Below are 25,992 nucleotides of genomic sequence, written 5' to 3'. Positions count from 1 at the left end.
CTTCTACTTCCGCTAATGACGTGGGCCATGCAATCTCTCAATGAACTGGTGGACGTACCTGCCGCGAGCGACGTGGGCATCATGAATGCACCGGGCCAGCCTGACCGTACCTGCACGCCAGGCCTTGTGTTCGGCTGAGTTTTGATCTGCCGGTTCACAACCTTTCTTCCAACGCCTGACTAGGCGCACGGTCCGGGCCAAGTTTGGTTTTGTCGCGTGCAAATCCATGCTGGACAACAAGACAAATGCAAAAGATGGATTACAATGTAAAAGAGTAGAGTCATGCCTTAGTCATAGTCACGTGCAGCGAAAAAAATAATCATTCTAAATTTTACGAGCTTGCCGGCCGTACGCCAACGACCACATTACATCGCACCAGCAACAGGCAACAACCGATGGCGTCAGCGTTGATCAAGATGCTGTTTTCCGGCACCGGCATCATTGGCGTTGGGTTTTTGCTCTACAACACGACCGTGCCGACAGAGGAGCAACTGGTTTCGGTAAGCATTGCCACCCAGCCTGTCGTCATCCGTCCTTGGCTAACAAAAAAAAGAAATTCTCGCCAGAAATTAAGCAAAAATATTATCAGGAGAAGCAGTTCCGGTCCGGATCTCAGGAGGACCACTTGTACGACCTGATCCGGTCCAACGCGGAGTCTTCACGGCCGGCATGGATGCTGAGCGATCACGTCGAGGCCCCGTGCGTGACCAGGGAGCGTGACCGGGCGTCGTGGAACAGCCAGGCCCTGGCCCACGCGCAACGGGCAGCCGAGCGCAGGATGCGTGCCGAGCAGGACCGCCTTGCCGGCGAAAACTAATGTATCTATATCTATTTCAATGCAAGTTAAATAACCACTCTCTCTGTGCATGACTCACGCGTTAGTCACCCGAGGGGCGTTCGTCCGGTCGGGTCACGCCGGCGGTCACGGGCATCGCCGCCGCTGGCCCGCTTACGCCCGCGCCCCGAACCGGGTCATGATAGTCACTGGCCCGTGATTGCCCCGCAAAAACTTGATAAAATGAACCCGCACGAACCAGTTGTGCCACTTTGTCAAAACTTCATAAACACGACATCTCATCAATCATGACTGACACGGCTACCTTGACTGCTGCTGCCCAGATTCTGGGTGCAACTGACGATTCCCACAAGACCATTCTCACCTCGGAAGCCATCGCGTTCCTGGTTCTGCTTCATCGCACGTTCAATGCCACCCGGTTAGACCTGTTGCAACGCAGGGTCAGCCGGCAAGCCGCGCTTGATGCCGGCCAATTACCGGATTTTTTGCCTGAAACCAAGCACGTTCGTGATGACCCGACGTGGCAAGGCGCGCCGCCTGCGCCAGGATTGATTGACCGCCGGGTCGAGATCACCGGCCCGACCGATCGCAAGATGGTTGTGAACGCACTAAACTCGGACGTGTGGACGTACATGGCTGATTTCGAAGACGCCACCGCGCCGACTTGGGACAATGTGATTTCGGGCCAGGTTAACCTGTACGATGCCATCCGCAAGCAGATTGATTTCCGTCTGCCTAACGGCGGCAAGGAGTACAAATTGCGAACGGACAAGCCGCAGTTGCCAACGTTAATTGTTCGCCCGCGAGGTTGGCATTTGGAAGAAAAACATTTTTTGGTGGACAATCAACCGATCTCGGCTTCCATCTTTGACTTTGGGCTTTTTTTTTATCATAACGCAAAAGAATTAGTTGCCCGCGGGTTTGGTCCCTATTTTTACTTGCCCAAGATGGAATCACATTTGGAAGCTCGATTATGGAATGACATTTTCAACTTGTCCCAGGACGTGATTGCCATTCCGCGAGGCACGATCCGGGGCACCGTGTTGATTGAAACCATCCTGGCAGCGTTTGAGATGGACGAAATCATTTACGAATTGCGCACGCATTCGTCAGGTTTAAACTGTGGCAGGTGGGATTACATTTTTTCGTTTATCAAGAAATTCAGAACCAATCCCGAATTCGTATTGCCGGACCGGTCCGCCGTGACCATGACGTCGCCGTTCATGGACGCGTATGTCAAGTTGCTGATCAAGACATGCCACGCGCGCGGCGTGCACGCCATGGGTGGCATGGCGGCGCAAATCCCGATCAAGGCCGACCCGGTCGCAAACAAGGTCGCCATGGAAGGCGTGTACAGGGACAAGTTGCGCGAAGTTACGGCCGGGCATGATGGCACCTGGGTCGCGCACCCGGCACTGGCCCCGATCGCGTCCGACGTGTTTAACAAGCACATGCCGACTCCGAACCAGTTGTTCAACCGCAAGCCCGACACGGTCGTCACGGCTGCAGATCTGATCAATTCGCGCGTGCCCGGGTCTGTAACTGAGGACGGCATCCGCAAGAACCTGGACATTGGTCTTGGCTACATGGAGGCATGGCTGCGCGGCGTCGGTTGTGTGCCTATAAATTACTTGATGGAAGATGCTGCCACGGCAGAAGTTTCGCGGTCGCAATTATGGCAATGGGTCAGGCATCAAATCACGACGGCGGAAGGCATCAAGGTTAGCAAGGAATACGCGCTCAAGGTGTTGGCAGAGCAAACGCAAAAGCTGGCGGCATCTGCTCCGCCGGGCAACAAGTTCAACCAAGCAGCTGCTTATTTTGGCACGCAAATCACGGGTGAGGATTATGCTGATTTCTTAACCACGTTACTGTATGATGACATTACCAAGATTTCAAAACCAGCAAAATTGTAATTAAAAAAAAAAAAAAAACAGTTGCACTTTCTTTATATATTTAATGAACCTTTATGTTATATCTTTTTCACGTTTTGGTTTTTTTTTATTGTACAATATTTTTATTTTGTTTAAAATCCTTCCTTTTTTTCCTTTACACCGCTCCGTTCAAATCCTTAAGCCTCGTAATCGCTTTCGCATATCCTTGCACTATTTTGCAAATCAATCAATCGTTAGCAAGTTGAAAAAAAATTTCCAAATAAATACAAAAAAAGAACATACCAGCAGATTTCTTGTACCATCGAATGGCTTCGTGCATGTTTGCTGCCGTGCCAACCCCGTTTTCCATAAAATATCCAACCGCGTATTCAGCTTTAGCCAAACCCTTTTCTGATGCCCGGCGAGCCCAAAGATATGATTCGGTTTCGGACTTGGCCAAAATTCCAGGAGCGCCAGTCAAGTACCAACCGGACAGGCCCAACTCAGCATCCGGATTGCCCTTCAACGCGGCACGAGCATACCACGCGATCGATCGCAAAGGGTCAATCGTGCAACCCAAATGCCCATATTCATGAGCGGCGCCCATTTTGAATTGAGCTGATAACATGCCCAATCCTGCCGCGCGATCGTATAATTGCAACGCGCGCTTGTCGTCTCGTTGCAAGAACCCGTTCGTGTTGTCCGCGGTTTCGTACAGGTTTGCTAATTCGAACAAGGCATCCGGCGTGTCACCGTCTGCTTGATCGGCTGCTCTTTTTAACCATATTAACGCTTCCGATGTCGATTGCGGTTGGGCCAACGCGCCGTGCAACATGACCATGCCGATCTTGAACATGGCTGACGTGTCGCCTAATTGGGCTGCCTGCTTGTAGTATTGCATGGCCTTGTCTGCCGTGGCTGCGCCGTCAGCCTGTGGTGGTAATGATTTTAGGCTAGATTCCAAGCATGCACCAGCTCGAAACGCCGCGCGAGCGTGACCGAGCTTGGCGGCTTTTTTAAAATATTCAAATTCTTTATCCTTGGAAAATTCCAACCCCATCTTGCCCGTGCCAAAGCAATATCCATAAAAATACACGCCATCGGCAAAATTTTTGCTAGCAAGTTTCTTGACAATCTTTTGCGCCTGTAACGTCCATTTTTCAACATTTTTGCGGGCCTTCTTTTGATCACCATTAGCCTCGGCCAACGCGATCGAACCGTTGTTATTTTCCCCGTCGCCACGGCTGCCACTGGCCGAGCACGCCTCAAGTAATTTTTGCGCATACTCTAGTTGCACGCCGTAGTCATTCTTGTTATCCTTAGCTCGCCGCTTGATGGTTTCAAATTCTGCCAATGTCAACGGTTTGGCCACCGTGACTGGCTCGGCCGGCAATACCGCCTGCGCGGCAGCCATGGCACTGGCTGGCGTGTACTGCCGCAACGGAGCCGGATGTACTGCCGAAAATGAAGGCTTTGTCGTGGTCGTAGATGAAGATGATGACGACGCCGTGCGAGGAGGCGCCGGTGGTTTTTTCGGCGCGGATTCTAATGCACGTACCGGGTCTTGCGCCACGCCACGGTATGGCTGTTGCTCCGGAGCCTGCCTGGTGAAAGACTGCTGCTGCTGCTGCTGCTGCAACTGTAGCTGCTGCTGACCCGGTCGCGCCAGCGGCGCTTGCCTGCCATACGGACTTGCCGGTCGTTGAGCAGATCCTACCGAAACGGGTACTTGAGGTGGTGGCACGTGCAATGCCGGACTGGCCGGTCGCAACTGTGGCGGGACTTTAAATGCCGGACTTGCCGGTCGTGCCTGCACATGATGCTGCAGTGATGGTGATGGAAGTGGTTGGCCTCTAAATGGCGATGCTGGCGCGGTTCCGATTGGTACAATTGGCCGACGAACTTGTTGACCTGGCTCTTGACGTGATGCCTGAAATTGCGGCGACGGTGGTGTAAATGCGAACTGGTCTTCGTAGTGTGGTTTAGTAGGTGGTAATGGTCCCAGACTTCGTGGCTGTTGTTGTTGTTGTTGTTGCTGCGGAGGAGGAGGATATGGAGACTCAGTACGCGGTTCGGATATTGATGAACCTGATGACGCGTTCGAGAGTGCCTGTAAAGTTTCATCATGAGCATCATCAACACGGTCTTCATGATTGTCAACCGCATCAAGATACACCGAGTTTGTTTTGCCAGGTCTTTTACCTACCAGGCTTGTACTTACACGTTGCTCATAATCAGAATTCAGGTTCACGTTCTCATCAGTATCGGTTTCGGTTTCGAGTTCGTCATCGTTGAAATACATGTCCAACACGTCATCCGCATCTGCATGCTTAATTTCGCAATTTTCGTTTTCATTCTCACTAATCACTGTTTCTGTGATCGTTTTGCTTTCCCGTTGCTGCTGTTGCTGCTCAAGTTCAGATTCAGGTTCATGCGCCGCCAACGTTCGCGCGGTCTCTTTAGGCGTGGCCAGCGGGCCGCGCGATGTAAAGTACTCATTTCTTGCAGATTCATTTTGGTACGCGTCTGATAATACTGGCGGTACACCTGACGGAACCACCGGTGGCGTGCCTGCTGATCCACGTCGGGGCTGGCCAGCGTAGCGGACCTGGTGTGACGGTGCGACCGGGCCAGACACGGACCGTGGCATGCCGCGCGGTCGATGCGGCGGCAACAAAGGATGATGACCGTTGTACTGCGGTCGTTGTTGTTGTTGTTGCTGTTGCGGCTGGTAGTAGTATTCATCATCTTCGTAGGATTGTGATCGGTCTTGTTGTTGTGATCGCGTGGCTGGGCTGGCACGATTCACATCCATTCGATTCACGCCGGCTTGCAACAATTCCACGTCAGCACCGCCCGGTCGCCCATATGCGCCAACTGAGCCTTGTTGGTATTGCTGTGCATGCGGCGGTGGCCTGCGTCTCGATTGCTGTAGCTGCAGCAGCTGCTGTTGCGATGGCGGCGGTGGAGGTACTTTTGTGCCGGAGCCTAACCGCGGAAATCTCGAATCGTAAGAGAAGTCTTCTGAAATTATGGATGCGGTTTCATCAAGCACGACGTCTTTGTCACCGAAATCGTCATTTTCGTCGTCATAATTATCAAACCGGCGGTAATTGCGTTGTTGTTGTTGTTGTTGTTGTTGTTGTTGTTGTTGTGGTTGTAGTTGCGGGTGTGATGGCCTGCGAGGCAGGAAATTGTTTGCCCGGTTGCGTTGTTGTTGTTGCTGATATTGTACTGGTGACTGACTGTAATGTTGTGGAGGCAATGGAGGGCCGTTTGAAGCAATTATTCGACGCGGATGTTGTTGATATTGACCCTGTGGCGGACCAGGAGCGTAATACTGTTGTTGATGAGGTGGAAACGCAGGACCACCCCGACCTCGCGATTGGTTGTGGTATTGAAAGTTGTACTGATCTGGCGCAGGTCGTCGTTGTTGTGATGGTGGTACCGGGCCAGGGCCATATGATTTCTGCCTAAACGGTATCGGTCGTTCTGACGACGGTGATGCGAATGACGGCGACGCGTAAGCAGCAGGCCTGGACGAGCTATTTTGATTATCAGACGGGAATGGCATGCCGGCATACAAAAATTCGTCTGATGATTGCATGCGTGACGATTGTGCAGGCATATGAGGAGCAGGATAAGCCATTGTTGTTTTTGTTGTTTTTGTTGTTATTGTTGTTGTGGTTGTGTTGTTATTGTTGTTTAAAAATTGGATGTGATTGTGATTAGTGTTTATATAACCTTCAGGCTTAATTATAATGTACTGTGTATTTGCTTCCCCCCCCACGTCTCAAAGTAATTAAATAATAGTTAAATGTATACTGAATTTATGTGTGCATATATGTATACGAAAACAAATGTATATTAATTAATGTTAAACCAAGACGGTTGCCCTCTTTTTTTTTCAGTTTTCTGCGCCCCTCTTGAATGACATTCTTTTTTATAGGCGCCCGCGGTTTTTTAATTTTTTAATTTTTTTTTTTTTGACAGGGGCGAAATTACGTGTCCTTCGGCACTTGCTTTACAAGAAAGAGTAATGAATAATGCGAAAATAATTAAAAAAAAAAAAAATTTAAAAAACACAAAAAAAAAAGCGGAGAATAAATTGTTCTGCGGATCTGAACTTACTACAGTACTTGTTTTGAAGAACGTTCGAATCGAGTACAATGAAATGACAGGGGGTCTCATATTACCGCCGAGATGACGATGGACAAAGCGCCGGAGAATTTTTAGAAACCGAAACCCGGTACATGTATATGTGTATATGTGTACGATGCTACGAAAATGGTAAAAAAAAAAAAAAATATAGTCTATAGATTAATTGCAATTATTTCAGTCTCATTTCCTTCTTTTTTTTTCCTTTTTTTACTCCCGGCTGACATCACGACCAAATAACTTAACCTTCAACCAATCAAAGACGACCAACATCTTGTTTCTGGTTGAGAAACACATTGATACGTAAGCTGAACGCCAAAACAAGTACGTGAGCTGTCCGGACGAGGCAACCGTGTTGCCCTCACCCCAGGTCAAATCAGCAATGGCCCTGTCAGAACCAATGTATGCCAATGAACCTTGATGAGAATATTGAAACGGCATCAATCGCTTTGAACGGCGCAAAAGTTTGGCCTTGGCCTCAATCTCGGTAGCCAAGGATTTTTTGTCAGCAGCATCCGTGGTTGCATGGCCAAGAGTCTCGAGCTGGTTGATCTCTTGTTCAAGAGCCTCGGTCTTGGCCAACGTGTTGAACAAGCGGGCCAGGTACTGGCCCTGTTGGGTCGCGACCTGCGCGGTAGGGGCGTACTTGGTGGCAGCACAGTCACCGAGAGCCCAAATTCCCTCGGTGCCGTTGACGACGAGGTAGTCGTTGACTTCGAGACCTCGGCGAGCTTTTGCTTGTTCGGGGATTTGCTTGATGAGATCACGGGTAACGTCGCGCGGCATGTTGCCGGTTGCCCACACGAGCAAGCCATAGGGCAATTCAACAAGTTGCTTGGATCCGTCCGGCTTGGTAACTTCAGCAGTGATTGTCTTTTCGGTAACTTTTTTAACCATGGTCTTGAGATGAATGTTTACTTTTTCTTCCTTCAATGTCTTTTCAGTGTAGTTGATCAGTTCCTTGGAAAACATAGGCAAAACGTTAGGCAGGGCTTCAACAAGCGAAACCTTGAAATCAGAAGCAATCTCGGGAACCCACTTGCGCAAGTCCTCTTCAAAGAAATCTTGGAGTTCGCCCGCGAACTCGACACCTGTAGGTCCGCCACCGACCACAACCATGTGAAGCAACCTTTTCCTTTCCTCCGGCGTTTGATCCTTAAACGTTGCGGTTTCGATGCAATCCATGATCCTGGTGCGAATCTTTTGCGCGTCACCGACTTCTTTCAAAAAGCAAGCGTTCTCAGCCACGCCGGGAATGCCAAACGTCGTGTTTTGCGCACCCACGCCGACAACCAGGTAATCGAACGGCAACTTTGTCTCAGCAATATCACCCTTGACTTCGGAATTATCACGCACGGTCAAGGTACGGTTAGCATAATCAATCTTTGTGCATTCGGCTTCGTAAAACGCAACCGAAGTTTTCTTGTGGCGGAGAATGTGACGCAAAGGTTCCATGATGGATCGGAGCTCGATCGTGCCGGTCGTGCACGACGGCAGCAACGGCGTAAACAAAAAGAAGTTTCTGGGTGAGACGACAACAACGTTGTAGTTTTCGGTATCAAGCTTTTTCAACAACGACACGGAACCCCAACCGGAACCGAGCACGACGAGTGTCTTTTTGGAAGGGTCGGGAGGCAATTGGTCGACCGGGTGACGAGCCTCGTAAATGGCGTAGGCAACCAATCCGGCACCAACCAATGCGGAACCATAAGTCAAACGCCATAAGAACTTGGCTGCTCGCGAGAATGGGCCTTTCTTGTTTGGTGAAGGCGGCTTGGGCGCGCCACCAGCAGCAGCAGTAGCAGCGGCAGCGTAAAAGCGGCGCGGAGCAGCAAATGCAGCAACAGGGGCCTGACGCTTAAGCACGGGCGCTCTAATGAGAGCTTGCCTGAACGACATCTGGCAATTGATGAATTGGAAAACAGAAGGAAAAAAAAAAAAAGGATTTACCTTTAAAGGTAAAAGAAAAGAATTGGCGAACAGGAAAAGAAAAAAGAGAAAAAAGAAGAGTGCTGCGCGGGTGCGCGGTATAATTTAAATAGGTTTTTTTTTTTTTTTTTTTTTTCGAGCAGTTGAATGAGAGCGTGACAGTTACAATGAAATAATAAGGTGCAACACTGCGAGCACAACGTAAACTACACAACAAGAGTTGCACATACAGATAAATGAAATAATTACTATATAGAGATAACTAAACATCAACCCAGCATCAGCGGCCGGCTTAAAGGAGCAATTTGGTGCGGCCAGGAATCCACAACCAACAGGCGAGAAGCATCGCACTTGCTCCTATCACGTACCAGGTACTACGCCAATAACAAACAATCACCAATTACACGCTTCAATCTCAAATTTCGTTAAATATTTGTATACCAAGTCCATCAATCCCGAGTCCGTTTAGCTGGTTTGGATTGCTCGCTCCACCGGATGCCGATAGTGGCCATTTAGACTGCCCCCACCCATTCAGGCTATATAAATTATGGAATCGTGCCCTAACCCGCAAACCCGGTTGGGTTGCGGCGCTCGTGCCGGACTGAATGCCTAATTTGGACTTGCCGAGTGGAATGAATCGTTAAAATCATATTCGTTAGGTTCGTATGTTTTTAGTATATTGTACCGACATGAGTTGCCTGTTCTTATCATATAAAGCCAGTTCGTAATGTCCATATCTACCGTATTGTCATTTTTTTATCGTGAGCAAAGGTTGCACTGCTACTACACCCCGCGGTGCTTCGGCCGTCCGTCCGAAACGCCATCGGACCACATCCGGTAGAGCGAGCAAGTCTATATAAAGAAATCGAATAAACTAGGCAAATCAATTGGAATGTCTGTATTAGTTATTTAATAGGTATTACTCCTATAATTAAATTTGTTTAATATAATAAGTGGTGGTATTTGGTTGATTGATTGATTGATTATTTTTTATTGACGGAGCCTAGGGCTCCATCAAGGCACATACGTCTATATATATCACAAAACACTGTAAAAAACAACATGTAAACCATTTTAAAACAAACAAGTGCTACCTTTTCAGTACAAATTAATAAGTCCATGATTGGTTTTGTTCATGACGCCGGCCAGGGTCGGGCCATGCAATCATCATTTATGCCACTTCAATGGCTGAAAAAAAGAAATAGTATAACATATTTTATGACCTCTTTATTTTTTTAATAAAATATAAATTGAGATCTACTTTAATTGTAATTGTATAACTATGGTCTGTAGGTAGTTAGTTAACTAAAGTAAAGTAAGATTATGTAACTTGTACATGGCGCTTCGCGGATAAAATAAGGTAATTAATGTCATTTGAGACTGGCTAGGTTCGAATATATAGGGGCTTCACATTATTCATAACGCCGTGAGCTAAGGTTTTCTTTGTCCAATCTATATAAGATATCTTTCGAATGATTGACAGATTTATAAAAAAGCAGAAGCAGATTGTGCCTTGGTGTAGTCGGGGTCGGGGCCTTTAAATCAATCAAAGCAGTTTGAACGTGTGCCGGCGATGTTTTCCGAGCGTTTGCAATATTTTTGTATGAATCACATGGATACATAATGGATGAGTTTACATAAGAGGAAAACCAGGATACTTTAAATGAAGACTTGCAATTTTTTTTTTAAAAAAAAAATGAGAGGCGAGATGACGTAGTATACACCATACTGCGTCTATTTCTGGGGAGTGCGGTGTCGCAACACCAATGAATTGCTAGATCAAAATGGCTCAAATCGGCAGTATACTTGGAAGGTAAGCCAACACAGTACGATCTTGCCTTATTTTCAGGTTTGGGCGTGGAGAAATTGAAGAAAAGCAAATTTGGGCGATTTTAATTGTATGGTCATAGCAACGGGATTTTCGTTGCTTACGAAGATAGCCAACGCCGAAGATATAGTGACGTTGCTTTAAGCGTTTATTGTCTTGGAACACATCTTAAATTACTTTAAAGAGGTGGTAAGGAAGGGTATACGAGGAGTCTGGTATGCCGGTGTACCAGGAGTAGCGGTTACAATAGGATTAATGGCTTCTGTGGTTTTGCGGTTGAATCTACATGGCTAAGCTGGCTAAAATAGCGTAAAGATGATAATGTGTATTAAGACTATTATATTAAACATTAAGAATTATGAAATATAGGTTAGGATATCTTAATAAAATGGAATCCTGTGTGTATTCAGGTGTCAAACTGTTGTCACCATCCACTTTTATCATGATGAACATTGGTGCTGTCAATAAAAGTGCAATGATGGAAACTTAATTCTGGAATTTAGCTTATTTGCCGTATTTGGTGGCTGCATTCTTATTGAATGAAGGGTACGTGCACCTGCGTTTTATTGTATGATTAGTGCGTCTTGTTTTTTAATTCCATCTTTGACTGATACCAGTGTTTAACTACGCGTCGCGATAGAACCACGCAATTATCGATGGCCCCGCACAGCAATAAGAGAGAAAATGGTTGTCCGTTAAATTAAGCTTTAATTTTAACCGATCTTTTGACATGCACACGCAGGTATGGCATATGTTGTTGTTTCATCAAACATGGATAAACGTAGGTGTCGATGTATAGAGTTCGCAAGCAAACTAGTAGAAGGCTTTTCACTAAATCAATGCAGTCGATAGTTGACTTGATCGTATACATGATGGCACGCAACTGCTGCTGCCGGAACACAGTACTTGTTGATCACTGATATGCTTATGGTTGGTTGTGCGGCTGGTGCGACTCACCGAGGGGGCCGCCCCGGCCCGCGCAGTCCGCCCAAGTTGGATGATATGTTTGGCTATACCTAAAAGAGAATAAGCAAAAACGCCACACAAATTCAAATAACGACCTTGAAAGTGTTGTGTTTTCTTTGCTTGTTCGAAGGACCCTTCATTATGTTTTTTTTTCTTTTTTTTTGGGTTGCACTGTTTACATACAGAAAGCATGATTAAATTTGTATATTATTTGTCTGAAAACATTGACAGAAAAAACAGAACGTAAGAAATTCACAATTTTCGTTTTTGCCCGATCATTTTTCGCAACCGAGTTGCTTATCGCCAGTTAATATCAATCAATCCATTCATTCATCATTACCTTAGCCATGACCTAATCATGGGACTCCTCGCACTTTGCCGATTATCGCTCTAACCCGTGCAGGCTCCGCGGACCCGCAACCCCTGACTGGGCTTTTTTAGGCCGGGTAAGCTATGATCTAGCAGCTTGTCTATTTCTTTTTTGCTCTGACCCGGAACTTAGTTTGACATGGGTCAGCTTTTCTTCCCCCTATCGCTGCGGCGTCGACTTATCGGGCCTCCGCCTCGGCCACCCGCGATCTTGTTTGCACTTAACCTTGACCACAGGACTACTATAATTATGCTGGCTTGCCCACCGGGTCTGTTTTTTTTTTTTTTTTTTGCTTTCCTTTTCTTCTTCAATTACATCTTATAAGTTATACTCCCATTTATTTCAATGGCAAGCGATACCATTGGGTGGACTATTCCTCAATGGAGACAGGCCCAAATTGGATCTTCTCCTGAACAGGCACTCGACCGTCTCATCTCAACAGTTTCAACTTTTAAAGATTACAAGCAAGGCGACCCTGCGTGGATTACGGTTGCCACTCCGAACCAGATTAAATTACAATTTGATGACCTGATAAAATCTGGAACCGATCCCAAGGTGAGTTTACAAAAATTTTTGTTGGTTTTATTTTTTACATTTAGCGATCTAACCATTTTCATTTTCAGGACCTGCCATTATACGGTGTTCCTTTCGCCGTCAAAGACAACATTGATGTTGCATTTTTTCCCACAACCGCAGCTTGCCCGGCTTACCTCTATCATGCCGACAAAGATGCCACCATTGTTGCTGTGCTCAAGCAAGCCGGTGCCATTGTGGTTGGCAAAACCAACCTGGATCAGTTCGCGACCGGCTTGGTCGGTGCTCGTTCACCTTACGGCAAAACTCCTTCCGCATTTTCTGACGCTCATGTCTCTGGCGGATCATCAGCTGGATCTGGCAACCTGGTCGGCCGCGGTCTGGTTCCGTTCTCACTCGGCACCGACACTGCCGGCTCCGGTCGCGTCCCAGCCATGCTCAACAACGCTATCGGTCTCAAGCCCACTCGCGGTGCATTTTCGGCTACCGGTGTTGTGCCCGCCTGCCGCACGCTCGATTGCGTTTCAATCTTTGCCATTACCATCCCTGATGCGCAGTTAGTGTTCTCCGTCGCGGCTCAATATGACGACGCAGATGCTTACTCCAGGCCGTTGCCTTCTACTCTTCTTACCTCGTTCGGACCCAAGCCAAAGTTTGCCGTGCCTGATGTGCCCATATTTTACGAAGAAAAGCAAAATCCGATATTATACGCTGCTGCGCTTGACAAGTTTGCTCAATTAGGTGTCGAAATCGTCAAAAAGGATTTCTCCGTTCTTTACAAATTAGCATCATGCCTGTACGACGGTCCTTGGGTGGGTGAGCGTTACACGGTAATTGAAAATTTAGTCAAGACCAACCCAGGTGCAATCGATCCCGTCGTGCTCGGAATCGTCAAAAAGGCCGAATCATTCTCCGCCGCAGATTTTTTCCGGTTCGAATACCTTCGCAAAGATCTTGAACGTGAGATTCAAAAACAATTTGATGGGTTTGATGGGTTCATTGTTCCCACTGCGCCGCTCAATCCAACTTTTGAAGAATTGGCTAAGGAACCTGTCATTGTCAATTCGCGCCAAGGAACATATACAAACTTTGTCAACTTTGCTGACTTGTCGGCCCTTGCCATTCCGGCTGGTTTTAGAGACGATGGCTTGCCATTTGGTGTCACTTTAATTTCGGATACGTTTAATGATTACGCTCTGCTGGACTTGGCTCAAAAGTTTTTGGCTCCTTCACCAAGAAGATTGGGAAATACTCAAACCTACACCGTCGCAAACGTTGACGATAAGTTATTGGCTGGAATCCCCAAGAAACCATCAACTTCGAGCAAATTGCAACTGGCAGTTGTCGGTGCTCATTTGTCGGGATTGCCACTTAACCACCAACTTACCGAACTTGGTGCCACTCTTGCATTTAAGACTTCTACATCGGCAAATTACAGATTATACCACCTCAAGAATACTTCACCGCCAAAGCCTGGCTTGCGCAGGGTCACGGCTGAATCCGGTCTTGTTGGTGAAAAGATTGCTTTGGAAGTGTACGATATTGATGCTGAAAATTTTGGTGCTTTTATTGCCCAGGTGCCAGCGCCACTTGCCATTGGCTCATGCGAATTAGAAAACGGTAACTGGGTCAAGGGATTTGTTTGTGAAGAAGCTGGATTTCAGGATGCGTTGGACGTGACCAAGTTTGGCGGATGGCGTGCATACGTTCAACATCTCCAGGCTCCCAAAAAACCATTCGAAACCGTGCTCGTGGCTAATCGTGGTGAAATCGCTGTCAGAATTGTGAAGACGCTCAAGAAGTTGGGAATAAAAGCAGTGGCCGTGTTTGCTGAGCCGGACAGGTATTCTCCTCATGTTTTGAACGCTGATGATGCAGTGTCGCTTGAAGGCGAATCCGCAGCCGACACATATCTTCGTGGCGATAAGATCATTGCTGCTGCCAAAAAGACAGGCGCCGAGGCAATCATCCCCGGCTACGGTTTTCTTTCAGAGAATGCTGAATTTGCTGAAGCCTGCGAAGGAGCTGGCATTGTATTTGTTGGGCCTTCAGCGGAATCGATCAGGCTTCTTGGGCTTAAGCATTCTGCCCGTGAAATTGCCACTAAAGCAAAAGTTCCGCTCGTGCCCGGTTCCGGACTGCTTGACACTTTGGAAGAAGCTCTTCAAGTTGGTGAGCGCATTGGATATCCAGTCATGTTAAAGAGCACGGCTGGTGGTGGTGGTATTGGCTTGCAACGTTGTGACAATGTCGAGGATTTAAAGAAAGCGTATGATTCTGTGAGACGATTAGGAAAATCATATTTCAATGACTCGGGTGTTTTTCTTGAGAGGTTTGTTGAAAACGCACGACATGTTGAGATCCAAGTATTTGGTGACGGTAATGGCAACGCGATTGCATTAGGTGAGCGCGATTGCTCACTTCAACGACGGAACCAGAAAGTTATTGAAGAAACGCCGGCGCCAAATTTGCCAGTTGCTACTCGCAATAGCATGCAGGAAGCTGCCGAATCGTTAGTGCGAACAATGAAGTACAAATGCGCAGGCACGATTGAGTATATTTATGATGCAGGCAGGGATGAGTTTTATTTTTTGGAAGTCAACACTCGATTGCAGGTCGAGCACCCTGTTACGGAATCGGTTACCGGACTTGATCTTGTTGAATGGATGCTTTTGGTTGCTGCGAATACTCCACCAGATTTTACCACGTTCAAGCCAACATTTACCGGTGCTTCGATCGAGGCCAGAGTGTACGCCGAAAATCCGGTTAAGGATTTCTTGCCATCGCCCGGTCAATTGTTGGAAGTCAAGTTCCCAGAAAACGTGCGGGTTGATACCTGGATTTCGAAGGGAACTGAAATCACCGCGTCATTCGATCCGTTGCTCGCCAAAATAATCGTGCACGGTACCGACCGCGATGACGCATTAGCCAAGTTGGTCGGCGCTCTTGAATCAACCGTGATCTCAGGTATTGTGACTAACATTGACTATTTACGTTCGATTGCATCTTCAGAACTTTTTGCTGTCGGTGCTGTTTCTACCAGATTACTCGATTCATGGAAATACAATGCCAGCGCGATCGAACTTCTTGCACCCGGATCTTATACCACCGTGCAGGACTATCCTGGTCGTGTTGAACTGTGGCACATTGGTGTGCCGCCATCTGGCCCGATGGACGATTATGCATTCAGAATTGCCAACACGATTGTCGGAAATCACAGCAAGGCACCAGCTATTGAGTGCACACTGGTTGGCCCGTCAATCAAGTTCCACACTGACGCGGTCATTGCCATTACCGGAGGTTCTGCCAAGCCTACGATCGACAATGAAGAGGTTTTGCTTTGGGAACCGATCCATGTCAAAAAGGGTCAATCTCTCGTGATTGGCAAGATTCTCACTGGCGCTCGATCATACATTGCCATCCGCGGTGGCCTGGACGTGCCCGAATACCTTGGCTCGCGTTCAACTTTTGCGCTCGGGAATTTGGGTGGCTACAATGGCCGGGTCTTGAAATTTGGTGACGTGTTATATCTTGCCCAACCTGATTTGCAATCATGCACGATTCCGGCACCAATCAGTGAACCCAAGCCTGCTGAAAAGGCGTTGATTCCGGAATATTCTAAAGTATGGACAATCGGAGTATTGTCTGGCCCACATGGAGCGCCAGATTTTTTCACTGCCAAATCTATTGACGAATTTCTTGCTTCCGAATGGAAAGTTCATTACAATTCGAACCGGTTCGGAGTTAGGTTGGTAGGTCCCAAACCGGAATGGGCTCGACCTGATGGTGGCGAGGCAGGATTGCATCCATCCAATATTCATGACTGCGTGTACGCACTCGGTGCCATTAACTTTACTGGTGATGAGCCTGTGATCTTGACATGTGATGGCCCGTCACTTGGTGGATTTGTGTGCCCGGTTACTGTGGCCGAAGCTGAGATGTGGAAAGTTGGTCAGCTAAAGCCTGGTGATGCCATCAAATTCGTTCTCATCACGTTTGACGATGCAATCAAGTTGAAAAAGATTCAGGATGAAAATGCTGCATCGGTAAGTAAATTTAGTCAAAACTTTTGAAAGAATGTTATATTTTATATATGTGCTAACGGTTTTTTCTTTCTACAGGCATCGGGTACTCTCATTTCCAAACCAGATTTGCGCGTGCTGGAGAATCCAATCCTTCATGAATCGGCTGAGACCACAACGATTCCCAAAGTTGTTTACCGTCAAGCTGGTGACCGATATATTCTTGTCGAATATGGTGAAAACGTGTTAGACTTGCGGTTGTCGTATCGGGTTTATCAATTATCTGCCTTGGTCAAAAAGAACTCGACCAAGGGCATTGTCGAGATGTCGCCTGGCGTGCGATCAGTTTTGATTCAATACAACGGGTACGTAGTTTCGCAGTCCGAATTGGTCAATACATTACTTTCATACGAATCCGAACTCGTTCTTTCGGACAATTGGCAGGTGCCATCACGAACGATCCGGTTGCCGTTAGCGTTTGAAGATTCGGTCACGTTGGCCGCTGTGGATCGATACCGGGAAACAATTCGAAGCTCGGCGCCGTGGTTGCCAAACAATGTTGATTTCCTTCAAAAAGTCAATAACCTGGATGACCGTGACATTGTGCGGCAAATCTTATACGACGCCAAGTTTCTCGTGCTCGGTCTCGGTGACGTATTTTTGGGAGCACCGTGTGCAGTCCCGCTTGATCCTCGGCATCGACTACTCGGATCCAAGTACAATCCGTCACGAACGTACACGCCAAATGGTACGGTCGGCTTAGGTGGCATGTACATGTGCATTTACACAATGGATTCACCTGGTGGATATCAACTCGTGGGCCGCACGATTCCTATCTGGGACAAGCTCACGTTGGGACAGCAAGACCGGCCATGGTTGTTGGATATTTACGATCGCATTGAATATTACCCGGTAACCGAGCAAGAATTAGCCAAGATTACAGATGACGTTAATCATGGCCGGTACGTGATCGATATCGAGGACGGCGTGTTTGATTACGGCGAATATAGCAAATGGCTTGCGGCCAACGCGAACGAGTTAACCGAATTTGCCAGCAAGCAACGCCAGGGAACGGATGAGATTGCCAAACTAATCCAAGTTTCGAACGCTGAATTGCAAGAATCTGAGCAAGCTAATGATGACAAGGATGATGTCAAAATTGCTGATGACGCCGTTCCCGTGTATGGTGAAGTGGCGGGCAGGTTTTGGAAAGATTTGGTGAAAGTTGGTGACGTGGTTAAGAAAGGTGACGGCGTGATTGTGGTTGAAGCCATGAAGACCGAGATGGTTGTTTCGGCACCAAGTGCTGGCAAGGTTATTAAGATTGTTCATCGCAGTGGTGATTTTGTTGAAGCTGGTGACGTCGTGGCTTATTTGCAAGAAGAGTAATGGTGTCTTGTGTGTGTATTTTTTTTGCGGATGTAAATATATTTTTTAGAGATTTTATTTTTATTTTTATATATATTATAATACAGGTTTATTTAATACCTTACTTTCCAAAACCCAATCAAATAATTATTTTCCAACGCCTGCAACAAAAAAAACCCCACCATCCCCACCAATACCTCATCATAACCATTAAAAAAAAAAATTAATCAAAATACAATACAATACAAAAACTTAAATAAAAGAAAGAAAAAAAAAGTTACATAAAAAAAAAAAATTTAATAAAAATATGGAAACATAATGTGAAGTACCTTACGAATTCCAGTAGGCGCATGATGCTCGCGGTCAATCACAAACACGGTGCCATCAGAAGCCACCAAAGCACCAGGTACGGCTGTCGCGCGCGGTTGTTGTTGTTGTTGTTGTTGTTGTTCCAGCCTGCGGATATTATTTCCCGACGATGACGACGACGGTGGCGAAGTCAGCGGTACGGCTGGTGTTGTTGACGTTGCTGTTGTCGCCGTCGTTAGAGTACCTGTGATCCTAGTGCCGGTCGAATCGAGCGTGTCCATCTCAACCGCTTCGTTGCCGTGCCGGCCGTGTAATGGCAACGACGATGAAAATGGCGCCAGGTCAGTGTTATTCCTTCGCATGCGCCGCTCACGACGGACGGTCGCATTGGTAATGTGTAGACTGGAAGGAATATAACCTTTTGGCAGGATCGATTGCTTGCACAACGGACACAGTGACGATTGGTGTTCTAGGAACGGGTCAATGCAATCAACATGATAGATGTGAAAACAAGGTAGTTCGCGAACCATCGTCAGATTTGGCACGAAATCTTCCAAGCAAATTGCACATGACGATTGAGAATACCCTTCATGGCTTAAGTCTTCATGGTCATGGTCATCATGCTGGTGACGCGCATCCAGATGCGGAACAGGAACTTCGCCATCATCGACCCGGTTCGGTTTTAAATCATCTTCCGCAGTGGATTGCCTGGCAAAATGATGCTCGCCTGGTACGTACACGCGAACGGCTAATTTTTGCAAAAGCGATTTCGGCACGGTTAGTCGCTTGATGCCCAATGCCTCCAAATCAACCTCGCCGTTCTCGATTCGCTGCCGCAGCCGCCTCCGGTTTCGGTACTGTAATAAATGAACACCGATGCTGACCGAAACCGCAACCGACAATAGCACGCCAAAAGCAATCACCAAAAAAATCCAAAGACCGGGCAAGTTTGAAGTAGACGGATTGTCAATCTCGGTCGCAACCCGCACGTAGTCCCTGGAATCAAAATACTGAGTCAGTTGCGAGCCATTCGGCACGCCGGTCATGTTTCCGGAATACTCAGATAAGTAATTTACAAGCGAATTGCCAATCTCGGTGCTGTCGATGTAATATACCGAATACGACAGGCCGGTCGTGGTTCCGATCCACTCCTTGTTTGGAGTTGAGCCAGCAGACAGATCTTGTGATCGATAAAATATTACGTCCTGTGCGCCATCATGATGAGCTTGAGTCATCCATTGCTGGGCGCACGTCGGTGTCATCAGCGGTGCCAACGCGACAATGTTGTACTGCGCCGGCAAGTTCTTTTTGTGCGTCACGTTCGCTGGCAAGTCATCAAACCCACAACTACTGCCGGTCGCCAACTCAGGCACGTACAATAGTGCAGATAAGTTAACCCCGTTGTCCTTTGACGCCTGATAAAAAATTTCCGTCTTCTGAACCGAAAGCCTAAACGAAAGTGCTTCCTGGAATTTGAGTCAGCATGCATGAATTACCCAGACCACGGGCCATCCAAAAATGCGTATCGAACAATTGGTATTAAAATTAAAAACCTACCGGGACTGTTGTAGCATCGCTGCTAGTAAAATCATCACCCTTGTTTGGGTTCGGTACTACGAGCACGCCAAAGAACATGCTCACCTGGCGAGCTTGCCGAGCCATGTCAGTGCAACTGAACACAGAGTATGTATGATATCAGACAAGAAAAAAAAACCAAAAAAAAAACTAAACAAGAAACTTCTAAATAATTTGTTTTTTTTTCTTTACAAAATATTAACCAAATCAATTTAAAAATCAAGGCGTACAATTCATGACGCTGAATTGGCACTTTAAGCCCAGTGAAATCTGAGGGCAGCTAATACAATAATAGTGCCAAGCAAATACTCGATGCAGCAATGAATAACCGCTTGTTGACTGACAAAATCACTGAATAACGGTTTATTTTTCGGTCCTTTACTTTTTAGAAGGGAATAATAATATATAAAAACAGAGAATATACAAGAAACTAAGCAGATTTGTCCAATTACGAAAACCCGGGCCAACAATGCAAAAAGGCTGTCAAAACGAAGAAAGAAAGGATGACGTAAACAAGCAAAACGCGGGATTTTTTTTTTTACCCCAACACAGCTTCGCCGATGCAAACCAGACAAGGCCCAGCAAAATTGCAAAAAAAAAAAAGAGTTTATGGCAAGTTTTAACTGCACTGGTTTTATTGAATGCAAAAAATGAAATAGTGACATGGCATGAAATGAAATCACGGACACGTAGAGCCAAACACCGAAAAAACACCTTGACGAGGATCACGTGATAAATCCGAGATGACTTGTTCTTATTCCCCCTGGAATAAATCAACGAAGTCATTTATTATGCTCAGAACCTCAAACCTTCAAAACGCTGCTTTAAACAGTATTGGATGAATTCAACCTGCAAATGGATTCCTCGTCCATTCCTGCATTGCCAATAGTACTGCAGCAGTCAAGTCTGACTTCACCGCCATTATTGTCGGACGTGATTTCCTTCCGCAGGCTCCAAATCAAATCTTCAACCGCTGGGCTTGATCATGTCAATTGTGATCATGCAGGCAATGTCGCATCGCCAGGTTATCAAGATGACAATTTTAAATCATCAAGCTTGGCGGTTGTGGGTGCGTTGGATGAATTTGAGTCTAAGATGACTGAGTTGATCACCTCGGTTGGCAGATACGCGCCGGCCACGACGGCGGCAAAAGAATTGGTTGCGGCAGACTTAAACTTGTCAATAGCAGTTGATCAACGTAAGTCAGATTCAATTAATATATATATATATATAATATAGAAAAATACGGGGTTTGACACCTTGAACGGCTTATAGTTCTCAAGTATCAAGAAAACAAGGCGTTTATTCAAAAACTTTCCAAATTATCTTCTGACCTGGACTCGCAAATCAACAAGCTCTTGCTTGTCCTCGCCGATGCCCGTGCAGAGTTAATCACGATACCATCCGCACGACAGCAACAACAATCCTCAGAACCAAAAAGCAAGATAAACTATTCCGAATTATTAACATACGCAACCAAGATCTCTAAATTTACTAGCGCGCCGCCAGGTTTTAATCCTCCACCGGCATGGATCACAGCGTTTGAATCCTCACAAGCTCAGCATAACAATAATGCGACACCATCGACAACAGATGCAGCAGCACAAGTATCGCCGACGTCGGCAGGCCTGAGTGGTGATGCCAAAATTCAGAATCTTCAAGCCGCTGCAAAACAAGCCGCCGCGGCAGCGATTGCTGAAATGACTGGCAATCAATCTCACATGCCTGTAAACTTGCCCTGGCCGGCTGAAGATGAAATGCGACGCGGCGTCTTGGCTCAGTATAATCGATTGATCGGTGCAGCCGGTGATGAGGGCTTGGTCAAAACCGAAATTGCGGTTGTTGTGCCAGGCCAGGAAGCTAGTAGCAATAATAATCAACAACAACAACGACGACAACAGGAGGTCGGGTCAGACCAAAATCAATCACTTACTTCTAAACGAAGACGAGCACGTCCGGGTTCGAAACGAAGAAGAACAATAAAAAATGATGAGTCAAACGGGATTGAATCAGCTGGTGAAGCTGATGATGATGAACAAGATGATTATGATGATGATGAAGATGATGAAGATGGCCAAGATGACCAAGATGAAGATGATGGCGTTGAAGTAATTTCGAACCTGAGCAGTGCTGAGAATAAAGCAACTGATGAGTTGGCAGAGCCACAGTTACCTTATACTGCTGGTGTCGAAACTCGTGAAGAGCATCAACATACACAGGAACAAGTACCTGCTGAAGACAATAAACAGAAAGTAAATAATCAGTCACCACCTGAGTCAAAGCCTCAGTCGGCAACCACGTTTTTAGATTTAGATCTATTCGATCCCGATGATGAATAAATAATTTGGATTCAAGCATTGACTCAAGACCCCGCAATTGTTAATGTTATATTATGCATAGTATAATATGCAGCAAATTATAATAAACAAAAAAAATTTCACTTTGCAGCTCGCTAATAATAAAACAGCCAAACACCTAAAATAAGCCTCCCCATGCATTCATTACGTTAACTCATGATGTAGATCACACAATACATGCATTTTTTTTTTCAACTTCTGGTAAACCAACTTGTGCGGCGGGTCGGACTCGATATCGGTGACGAATCCAATCGGTTTTCAGAAACCCTGCCGAGCGGACTACTTCCCGGTGACATGCCGCCGCCACCTCGCAACGGCTTCACAATTCGTTGACCTTGAACCACGCTGAACGCGCTAGTTGGAATATGTTCCGTAGACAATGCCTTTACGTCACCAATCCGCTCCATAAGCTCACCCAACCTGGCTTCAAACCCTTGAGTTTCCACTACCAGTCGTTCTTGCGATTCTTTCAACAACATTTCAAGTCCCGAGATTCTTTCATTTCGGGCTCGCAACTTGCGATCATCAGCTGCCAATTCACGTTTTAATTGACCGTTTTGATCCACCAATGCTCGTTGCACTTGAGTTAATTGTTCCAAGTTACGTTCCAGGAATGTCATTCGCTTTTGCTGACCTTTAGCAGCCGAGACCGCCTTGGCCAATGATTTGTATCGCTCACGCGCGTCATCTAGTGAAATCTCGAGTTCGACCACGCGCTCGCATCGATTTTGAAGGTCGCGCATTAATGATCGCTTCACGGTTTCAAAATCTGATATTTGCTGCTTCAAAGATTTGCCGTCACGCTTGCTGGGAGATGATGGTGCTGATGAGTTCGTCGAATTCGTTCCATCACCTGACACTGCTGCAGAACCGGGCGTAGATGGACTCTCGGAATTGGCAGCTGCACTACCCGGCGATAATTCTGCTGATGCAAAAGAAGAACCGACATTCGGCCGCGGAATCAGAACATCGTCAAAAGCGAGAATTTTCCGAAGCCTTTTGTTTTCCTTAACCGCAACAGAAAGATCGCGATTGGCATCGACAACAAGTGATTCTAAAACGTGCTGTTTTTCCATAACAAATTTATCCAGCTTTTCAGATTTGTCTGCGCTCTCCTTCACTGCCTCAGTGACTGTCTCATTTAACGACTTGACGGAAGAATCCAGTTCTTGGCGGAAAACAAAGTTTGTTTCGATCTCATCTATTCGGCCGACCAAAATCTTCTCCGTTCGATCGATTAACAATTGGACTTCATTCAAGTACGATCTGAGCGAGGCATACTCCAACAAAAGACCGCCATCCGTGGTCTCTAATTTATTCAACACATTCACGGTTGACGCAATCCAATCCCGTCTTGTTCTGCTGTTATTTTCCTTCTCGCCGTCCAATAAAGTCTTGTCATCGTCTTCACTTGACGAATCAGGAATCTCAAATCCATTCTGCAAAGCAAAAAATTCAAACCCTCGGGTTAATTCCTTAATTTTGCTCTGCTTTCGATGTAATCGCTCTTCCAACTTTTCACTTTTCTCCCTGACTAGTTGTTGAGTTTCCAGAAGTTGCTTACCAACTCCGTCAAGTTCGGTCATTAAATCAGAATTAATTTCTTTTAGCTCATCAGTAATAACCGTGGTTTCCTTTCTTTCGAATTGCAGCCTGTCAATATTTTTTCGTAATTCGGATATCTCAGACTGCAGCTTTTCATTTCGTACCGTCAGGTCATCATCTCGATCAGTAAATTTGTCTTCAGCCTCCTTTTTTTCTGCAATATAGCGTTCTAATTCTGCAATAGTGGTCTCTCGATCTGACAACTTATCTTGAAGATCATTCTCCCTCTTTAAAAATTCTTCTTTTTCGTCATTTTCTAACGGAGCAGGCCTTGGCGTGTCACTAGGCAATAGCAAATCCGCGGCTATACCTGGCCTAGGAGTACTAGGGACATCTGTTGAATTAAACTTGCCTGTAATTCCAGTGCCCAGTGAAATCCAACTATCTTTTGGAACAGTTTCACCTGTTCGCCACTGACAAATTTCCTTTTCCAACAATGAGATGTATTGCGCGCATGCTGCATTCTGGGATTGTGCCTTTTTCAATAACTGTTTTAATTCGGCTGGTGATAATTCGGCATTAATCTTGGGCTTGTTCCTAATATACTTGGCTCTAACTCCAAATCGCAAGGTTGAAAGCGTTTCCTGATCATTGTAACTAGAGGGTGAACAGTTAACAATGAGCGTAGTTCTTGAGTTTCCTCCCAAAGATTCTTGCAGGATTCTCGTCAGCTTTGAATCTCTGTACGGAATATGTGTTGATTTGCCATCTGTCAATGCATTGATGACCATTCCAAGTGCAGACAATGATTTGTTAATTTTTTTGGCTTCCTCTAGCACGATTCCTGATGCACCAGTCTTACCGACCTTCTCCGACCCGGCCAAATCCACCAAAAATAATTGACCAGTCTTGGAGCTACCGGTTTCAACATTTTTTTGAGATACAACAACTGCGAATATTGAATGAGATCGTGATGATTCTTGATTCATATTTGTACTGGCAACTGCTCTTGATGCCGCACCTTGACGCATCACGTCGTAAACCTCGTCCACACTGGATACGTAGATTTCGCTCAGGCCTTTCACGTACACTCCTTTTACTTTTTCTTCATGTATCGGAAGGTTGTCATTCTGTGCTATTTCCGAGGTGTTAATAAATTATTAATCTTTTTAAAATTTTTAAAAAAATTCACTTACGTTGCAACAAATCCTTAATGCGCTCCATATAAATTTCCATGTAACTAACTCGAACTGTATATTCTATGGCAGCTGGACTTCCCATTATTGATGCAAAAATTTGTTCAACTATTCTAGGAATAATTCCTCTTTGGCTTCCCTCTATCGATGGACCCATCATTGTGTAAGATTTTCCAGATCCAGTCTGGCCATATGCAAGTACCGTTCCATTATACCCATTTAGAATATCTTCATACATGATTAACCACTGGACATTTGATTGACTAACTTTATTTTCTAATCTTTACATACCATCAACTGTAGATTGAATACTGTACTCAAAAACGTCACTCTGTCGACTATTCATTCCGAAGACCTGATCGAAAGAAAAGTTTCCCGAAACATCTTTAGCCTATCATTCGATGAGCGTGAGTCAATGTATTTGATCCGTAAGATTTGAAGTATTTGAATTAACGAACCTCAAGAGAACATGTATCATTACCAGAGAATTTTGCAATAACATCACCACCTTGTTGTTTTTCTATTTTATTTTGTGGTCTAAAGCGGGCGACAACTGCAATCAGGGCTTTAGTATTGTCTCCCATGACTTTGCCGGTCCAAAAATAATGTAATCCCAACATACCTTTGATAGAACTTGAACTGTCCCTTTGCGGCGTTGTACTGTAAATTGTCAATGTTTTGTTGTTTCGACATTTTTTTTCAACATATAAAGGACAATTCCAACCTCATGGTGTATAGTAGTTGAGCCAACCAAGCTGATCAACCAGCCAGTCACCTCCTGAATAACAGCCAACCAATCGTGGGTTTACGCTCAATTAGACCCGGGATATAAAAAATTCCTCACAGATGCAATATCTATAAAAAGAGATGAAATTTCTTCTAGTAACACGAGACTATGACTAGCCGTTCGTCGTGTTTGTTGTGGGTAATCAATTTGAGGTATAGTTCAGGCACTGATTTAACCAAGGGGGACAATATTAAGCATATCCAATGTTGTACTAATAGGGTTCACTGCGAAGACGCGTCTACGCTGAGTTTAAATATTGCAATTCTAATATTGATTCAGTAAAACTAAATCATGTTATACGAGCATATGATCAAAATTTCATCTTCGCCATTACAATCTAATGATTAACTTTTAAAGGCATGATATGAGGTACAAAAG

General features: G+C 45.9%; 9 protein-coding genes across 9 annotated transcripts; 4 read left to right on the top strand and 5 right to left on the bottom strand.

Moving 5' to 3' along the window:
• Positions 1-15: 15 nt before the first annotated feature.
• Positions 16-950, top strand: V1514DRAFT_64394 (uncharacterized protein). The gene is made up of 2 exons (XM_066930088.1): positions 16-500; positions 554-950. The coding sequence occupies exons 1-2, from the start codon at positions 396-398 to the stop codon at positions 815-817; spliced, it is 369 nt and encodes a 122-aa protein (XP_066785881.1). The 5' UTR covers positions 16-395; the 3' UTR covers positions 818-950.
• On the top strand, positions 951-2,815 carry V1514DRAFT_65023 (malate synthase). Its single transcript, XM_066930089.1, has one exon. The coding sequence runs from the start codon at positions 1,084-1,086 to the stop codon at positions 2,710-2,712; it is 1,629 nt and encodes a 542-aa protein (XP_066785880.1). The 5' UTR covers positions 951-1,083; the 3' UTR covers positions 2,713-2,815.
• Positions 2,691-6,588, bottom strand: V1514DRAFT_301109 (uncharacterized protein). The gene is made up of 2 exons (XM_066925542.1): positions 2,974-6,588; positions 2,691-2,901 (listed from the first exon to the last, which is right to left on the bottom strand). The coding sequence occupies exons 1-2, from the start codon at positions 6,317-6,319 to the stop codon at positions 2,846-2,848; spliced, it is 3,402 nt and encodes a 1,133-aa protein (XP_066785879.1). The 5' UTR covers positions 6,320-6,588; the 3' UTR covers positions 2,691-2,845.
• Positions 6,589-6,971: 383 nt separating this feature from the next.
• On the bottom strand, positions 6,972-8,805 carry V1514DRAFT_323965 (uncharacterized protein). The gene has a single exon (XM_066926337.1). The coding sequence runs from the start codon at positions 8,725-8,727 to the stop codon at positions 7,039-7,041; it is 1,689 nt and encodes a 562-aa protein (XP_066785878.1). The 5' UTR covers positions 8,728-8,805; the 3' UTR covers positions 6,972-7,038.
• A 3,421-nt stretch (positions 8,806-12,226) lies between these two features.
• V1514DRAFT_349773 (uncharacterized protein) lies at positions 12,227-17,969 on the top strand. Its single transcript, XM_066929387.1, has 3 exons — positions 12,227-12,476; positions 12,545-16,501; positions 16,577-17,969. Exons 1-3 carry the CDS (start codon positions 12,267-12,269, stop codon positions 17,864-17,866), a joined length of 5,457 nt encoding a protein of 1,818 aa, XP_066785877.1. The 5' UTR covers positions 12,227-12,266; the 3' UTR covers positions 17,867-17,969.
• V1514DRAFT_323957 (uncharacterized protein) lies at positions 17,908-20,197 on the bottom strand. The gene is made up of 2 exons (XM_066926336.1): positions 19,712-20,197; positions 17,908-19,620 (listed from the first exon to the last, which is right to left on the bottom strand). The coding sequence occupies exons 1-2, from the start codon at positions 19,814-19,816 to the stop codon at positions 18,142-18,144; spliced, it is 1,584 nt and encodes a 527-aa protein (XP_066785876.1). The 5' UTR covers positions 19,817-20,197; the 3' UTR covers positions 17,908-18,141.
• On the bottom strand, positions 19,900-20,489 carry V1514DRAFT_63990 (uncharacterized protein). The gene has a single exon (XM_066930087.1). It carries the CDS (start codon positions 20,392-20,394, stop codon positions 19,984-19,986), a length of 411 nt encoding a protein of 136 aa, XP_066785875.1. The 5' UTR covers positions 20,395-20,489; the 3' UTR covers positions 19,900-19,983.
• On the top strand, positions 20,150-22,226 carry V1514DRAFT_349771 (vitamin-D-receptor interacting mediator subunit 4-domain-containing protein). Its single transcript, XM_066929386.1, has 2 exons — positions 20,150-20,927; positions 21,005-22,226. Exons 1-2 carry the CDS (start codon positions 20,585-20,587, stop codon positions 22,066-22,068), a joined length of 1,407 nt encoding a protein of 468 aa, XP_066785874.1. The 5' UTR covers positions 20,150-20,584; the 3' UTR covers positions 22,069-22,226.
• V1514DRAFT_361441 (P-loop containing nucleoside triphosphate hydrolase protein) lies at positions 22,022-25,874 on the bottom strand. The gene is made up of 6 exons (XM_066929707.1): positions 25,552-25,874; positions 25,450-25,487; positions 25,286-25,380; positions 25,119-25,218; positions 24,828-25,055; positions 22,022-24,766 (listed from the first exon to the last, which is right to left on the bottom strand). The coding sequence occupies exons 1-6, from the start codon at positions 25,554-25,556 to the stop codon at positions 22,278-22,280; spliced, it is 2,955 nt and encodes a 984-aa protein (XP_066785873.1). The 5' UTR covers positions 25,557-25,874; the 3' UTR covers positions 22,022-22,277.
• Between the last annotated feature and the right edge of the window lie 118 nt (positions 25,875-25,992).

Source organism: Lipomyces japonicus, assembly GCF_038497905.1.
Source record: "Lipomyces japonicus strain CBS 7319 unplaced genomic scaffold V1514scaffold_2, whole genome shotgun sequence".
Taxonomy (NCBI): domain Eukaryota; kingdom Fungi; phylum Ascomycota; class Lipomycetes; order Lipomycetales; family Lipomycetaceae; genus Lipomyces; species Lipomyces japonicus.
Note: the sequence above shows the minus strand (reverse complement) of the source record. Positions and strands in the feature narration are given on the sequence as shown.

Coding starts and splice junctions, on each gene's coding strand:
- V1514DRAFT_64394 (XM_066930088.1), top strand. CDS start 396: ATGGCGTCAGCGTTGATCAAGATGCTGTTTTCCGGCACCGGCATCATT. Junction 501..553: donor CAGAGGAGCAACTGGTTTCG/GTAAGCATTGCC, acceptor AACAAAAAAAAG/AAATTCTCGCCAGAAATTAA.
- V1514DRAFT_65023 (XM_066930089.1), top strand. CDS start 1,084: ATGACTGACACGGCTACCTTGACTGCTGCTGCCCAGATTCTGGGTGCA.
- V1514DRAFT_301109 (XM_066925542.1), bottom strand. CDS start 6,319: ATGGCTTATCCTGCTCCTCATATGCCTGCACAATCGTCACGCATGCAA. Junction 2,902..2,973: donor ATGGTACAAGAAATCTGCTG/GTATGTTCTTTT, acceptor TTTGCAAAATAG/TGCAAGGATATGCGAAAGCG.
- V1514DRAFT_323965 (XM_066926337.1), bottom strand. CDS start 8,727: ATGTCGTTCAGGCAAGCTCTCATTAGAGCGCCCGTGCTTAAGCGTCAG.
- V1514DRAFT_349773 (XM_066929387.1), top strand. CDS start 12,267: ATGGCAAGCGATACCATTGGGTGGACTATTCCTCAATGGAGACAGGCC. Junction 12,477..12,544: donor AATCTGGAACCGATCCCAAG/GTGAGTTTACAA, acceptor TTTCATTTTCAG/GACCTGCCATTATACGGTGT. Junction 16,502..16,576: donor AGGATGAAAATGCTGCATCG/GTAAGTAAATTT, acceptor TTCTTTCTACAG/GCATCGGGTACTCTCATTTC.
- V1514DRAFT_323957 (XM_066926336.1), bottom strand. CDS start 19,816: ATGGCTCGGCAAGCTCGCCAGGTGAGCATGTTCTTTGGCGTGCTCGTA. Junction 19,621..19,711: donor GCGATGCTACAACAGTCCCG/GTAGGTTTTTAA, acceptor CTCAAATTCCAG/GAAGCACTTTCGTTTAGGCT.
- V1514DRAFT_63990 (XM_066930087.1), bottom strand. CDS start 20,394: ATGTCACTATTTCATTTTTTGCATTCAATAAAACCAGTGCAGTTAAAA.
- V1514DRAFT_349771 (XM_066929386.1), top strand. CDS start 20,585: ATGGATTCCTCGTCCATTCCTGCATTGCCAATAGTACTGCAGCAGTCA. Junction 20,928..21,004: donor GTCAATAGCAGTTGATCAAC/GTAAGTCAGATT, acceptor AACGGCTTATAG/TTCTCAAGTATCAAGAAAAC.
- V1514DRAFT_361441 (XM_066929707.1), bottom strand. Junction 25,219..25,285: donor ATGATACATGTTCTCTTGAG/GTTCGTTAATTC, acceptor ATCGAATGATAG/GCTAAAGATGTTTCGGGAAA. Junction 25,056..25,118: donor TATTCAATCTACAGTTGATG/GTATGTAAAGAT, acceptor TCATGTATGAAG/ATATTCTAAATGGGTATAAT.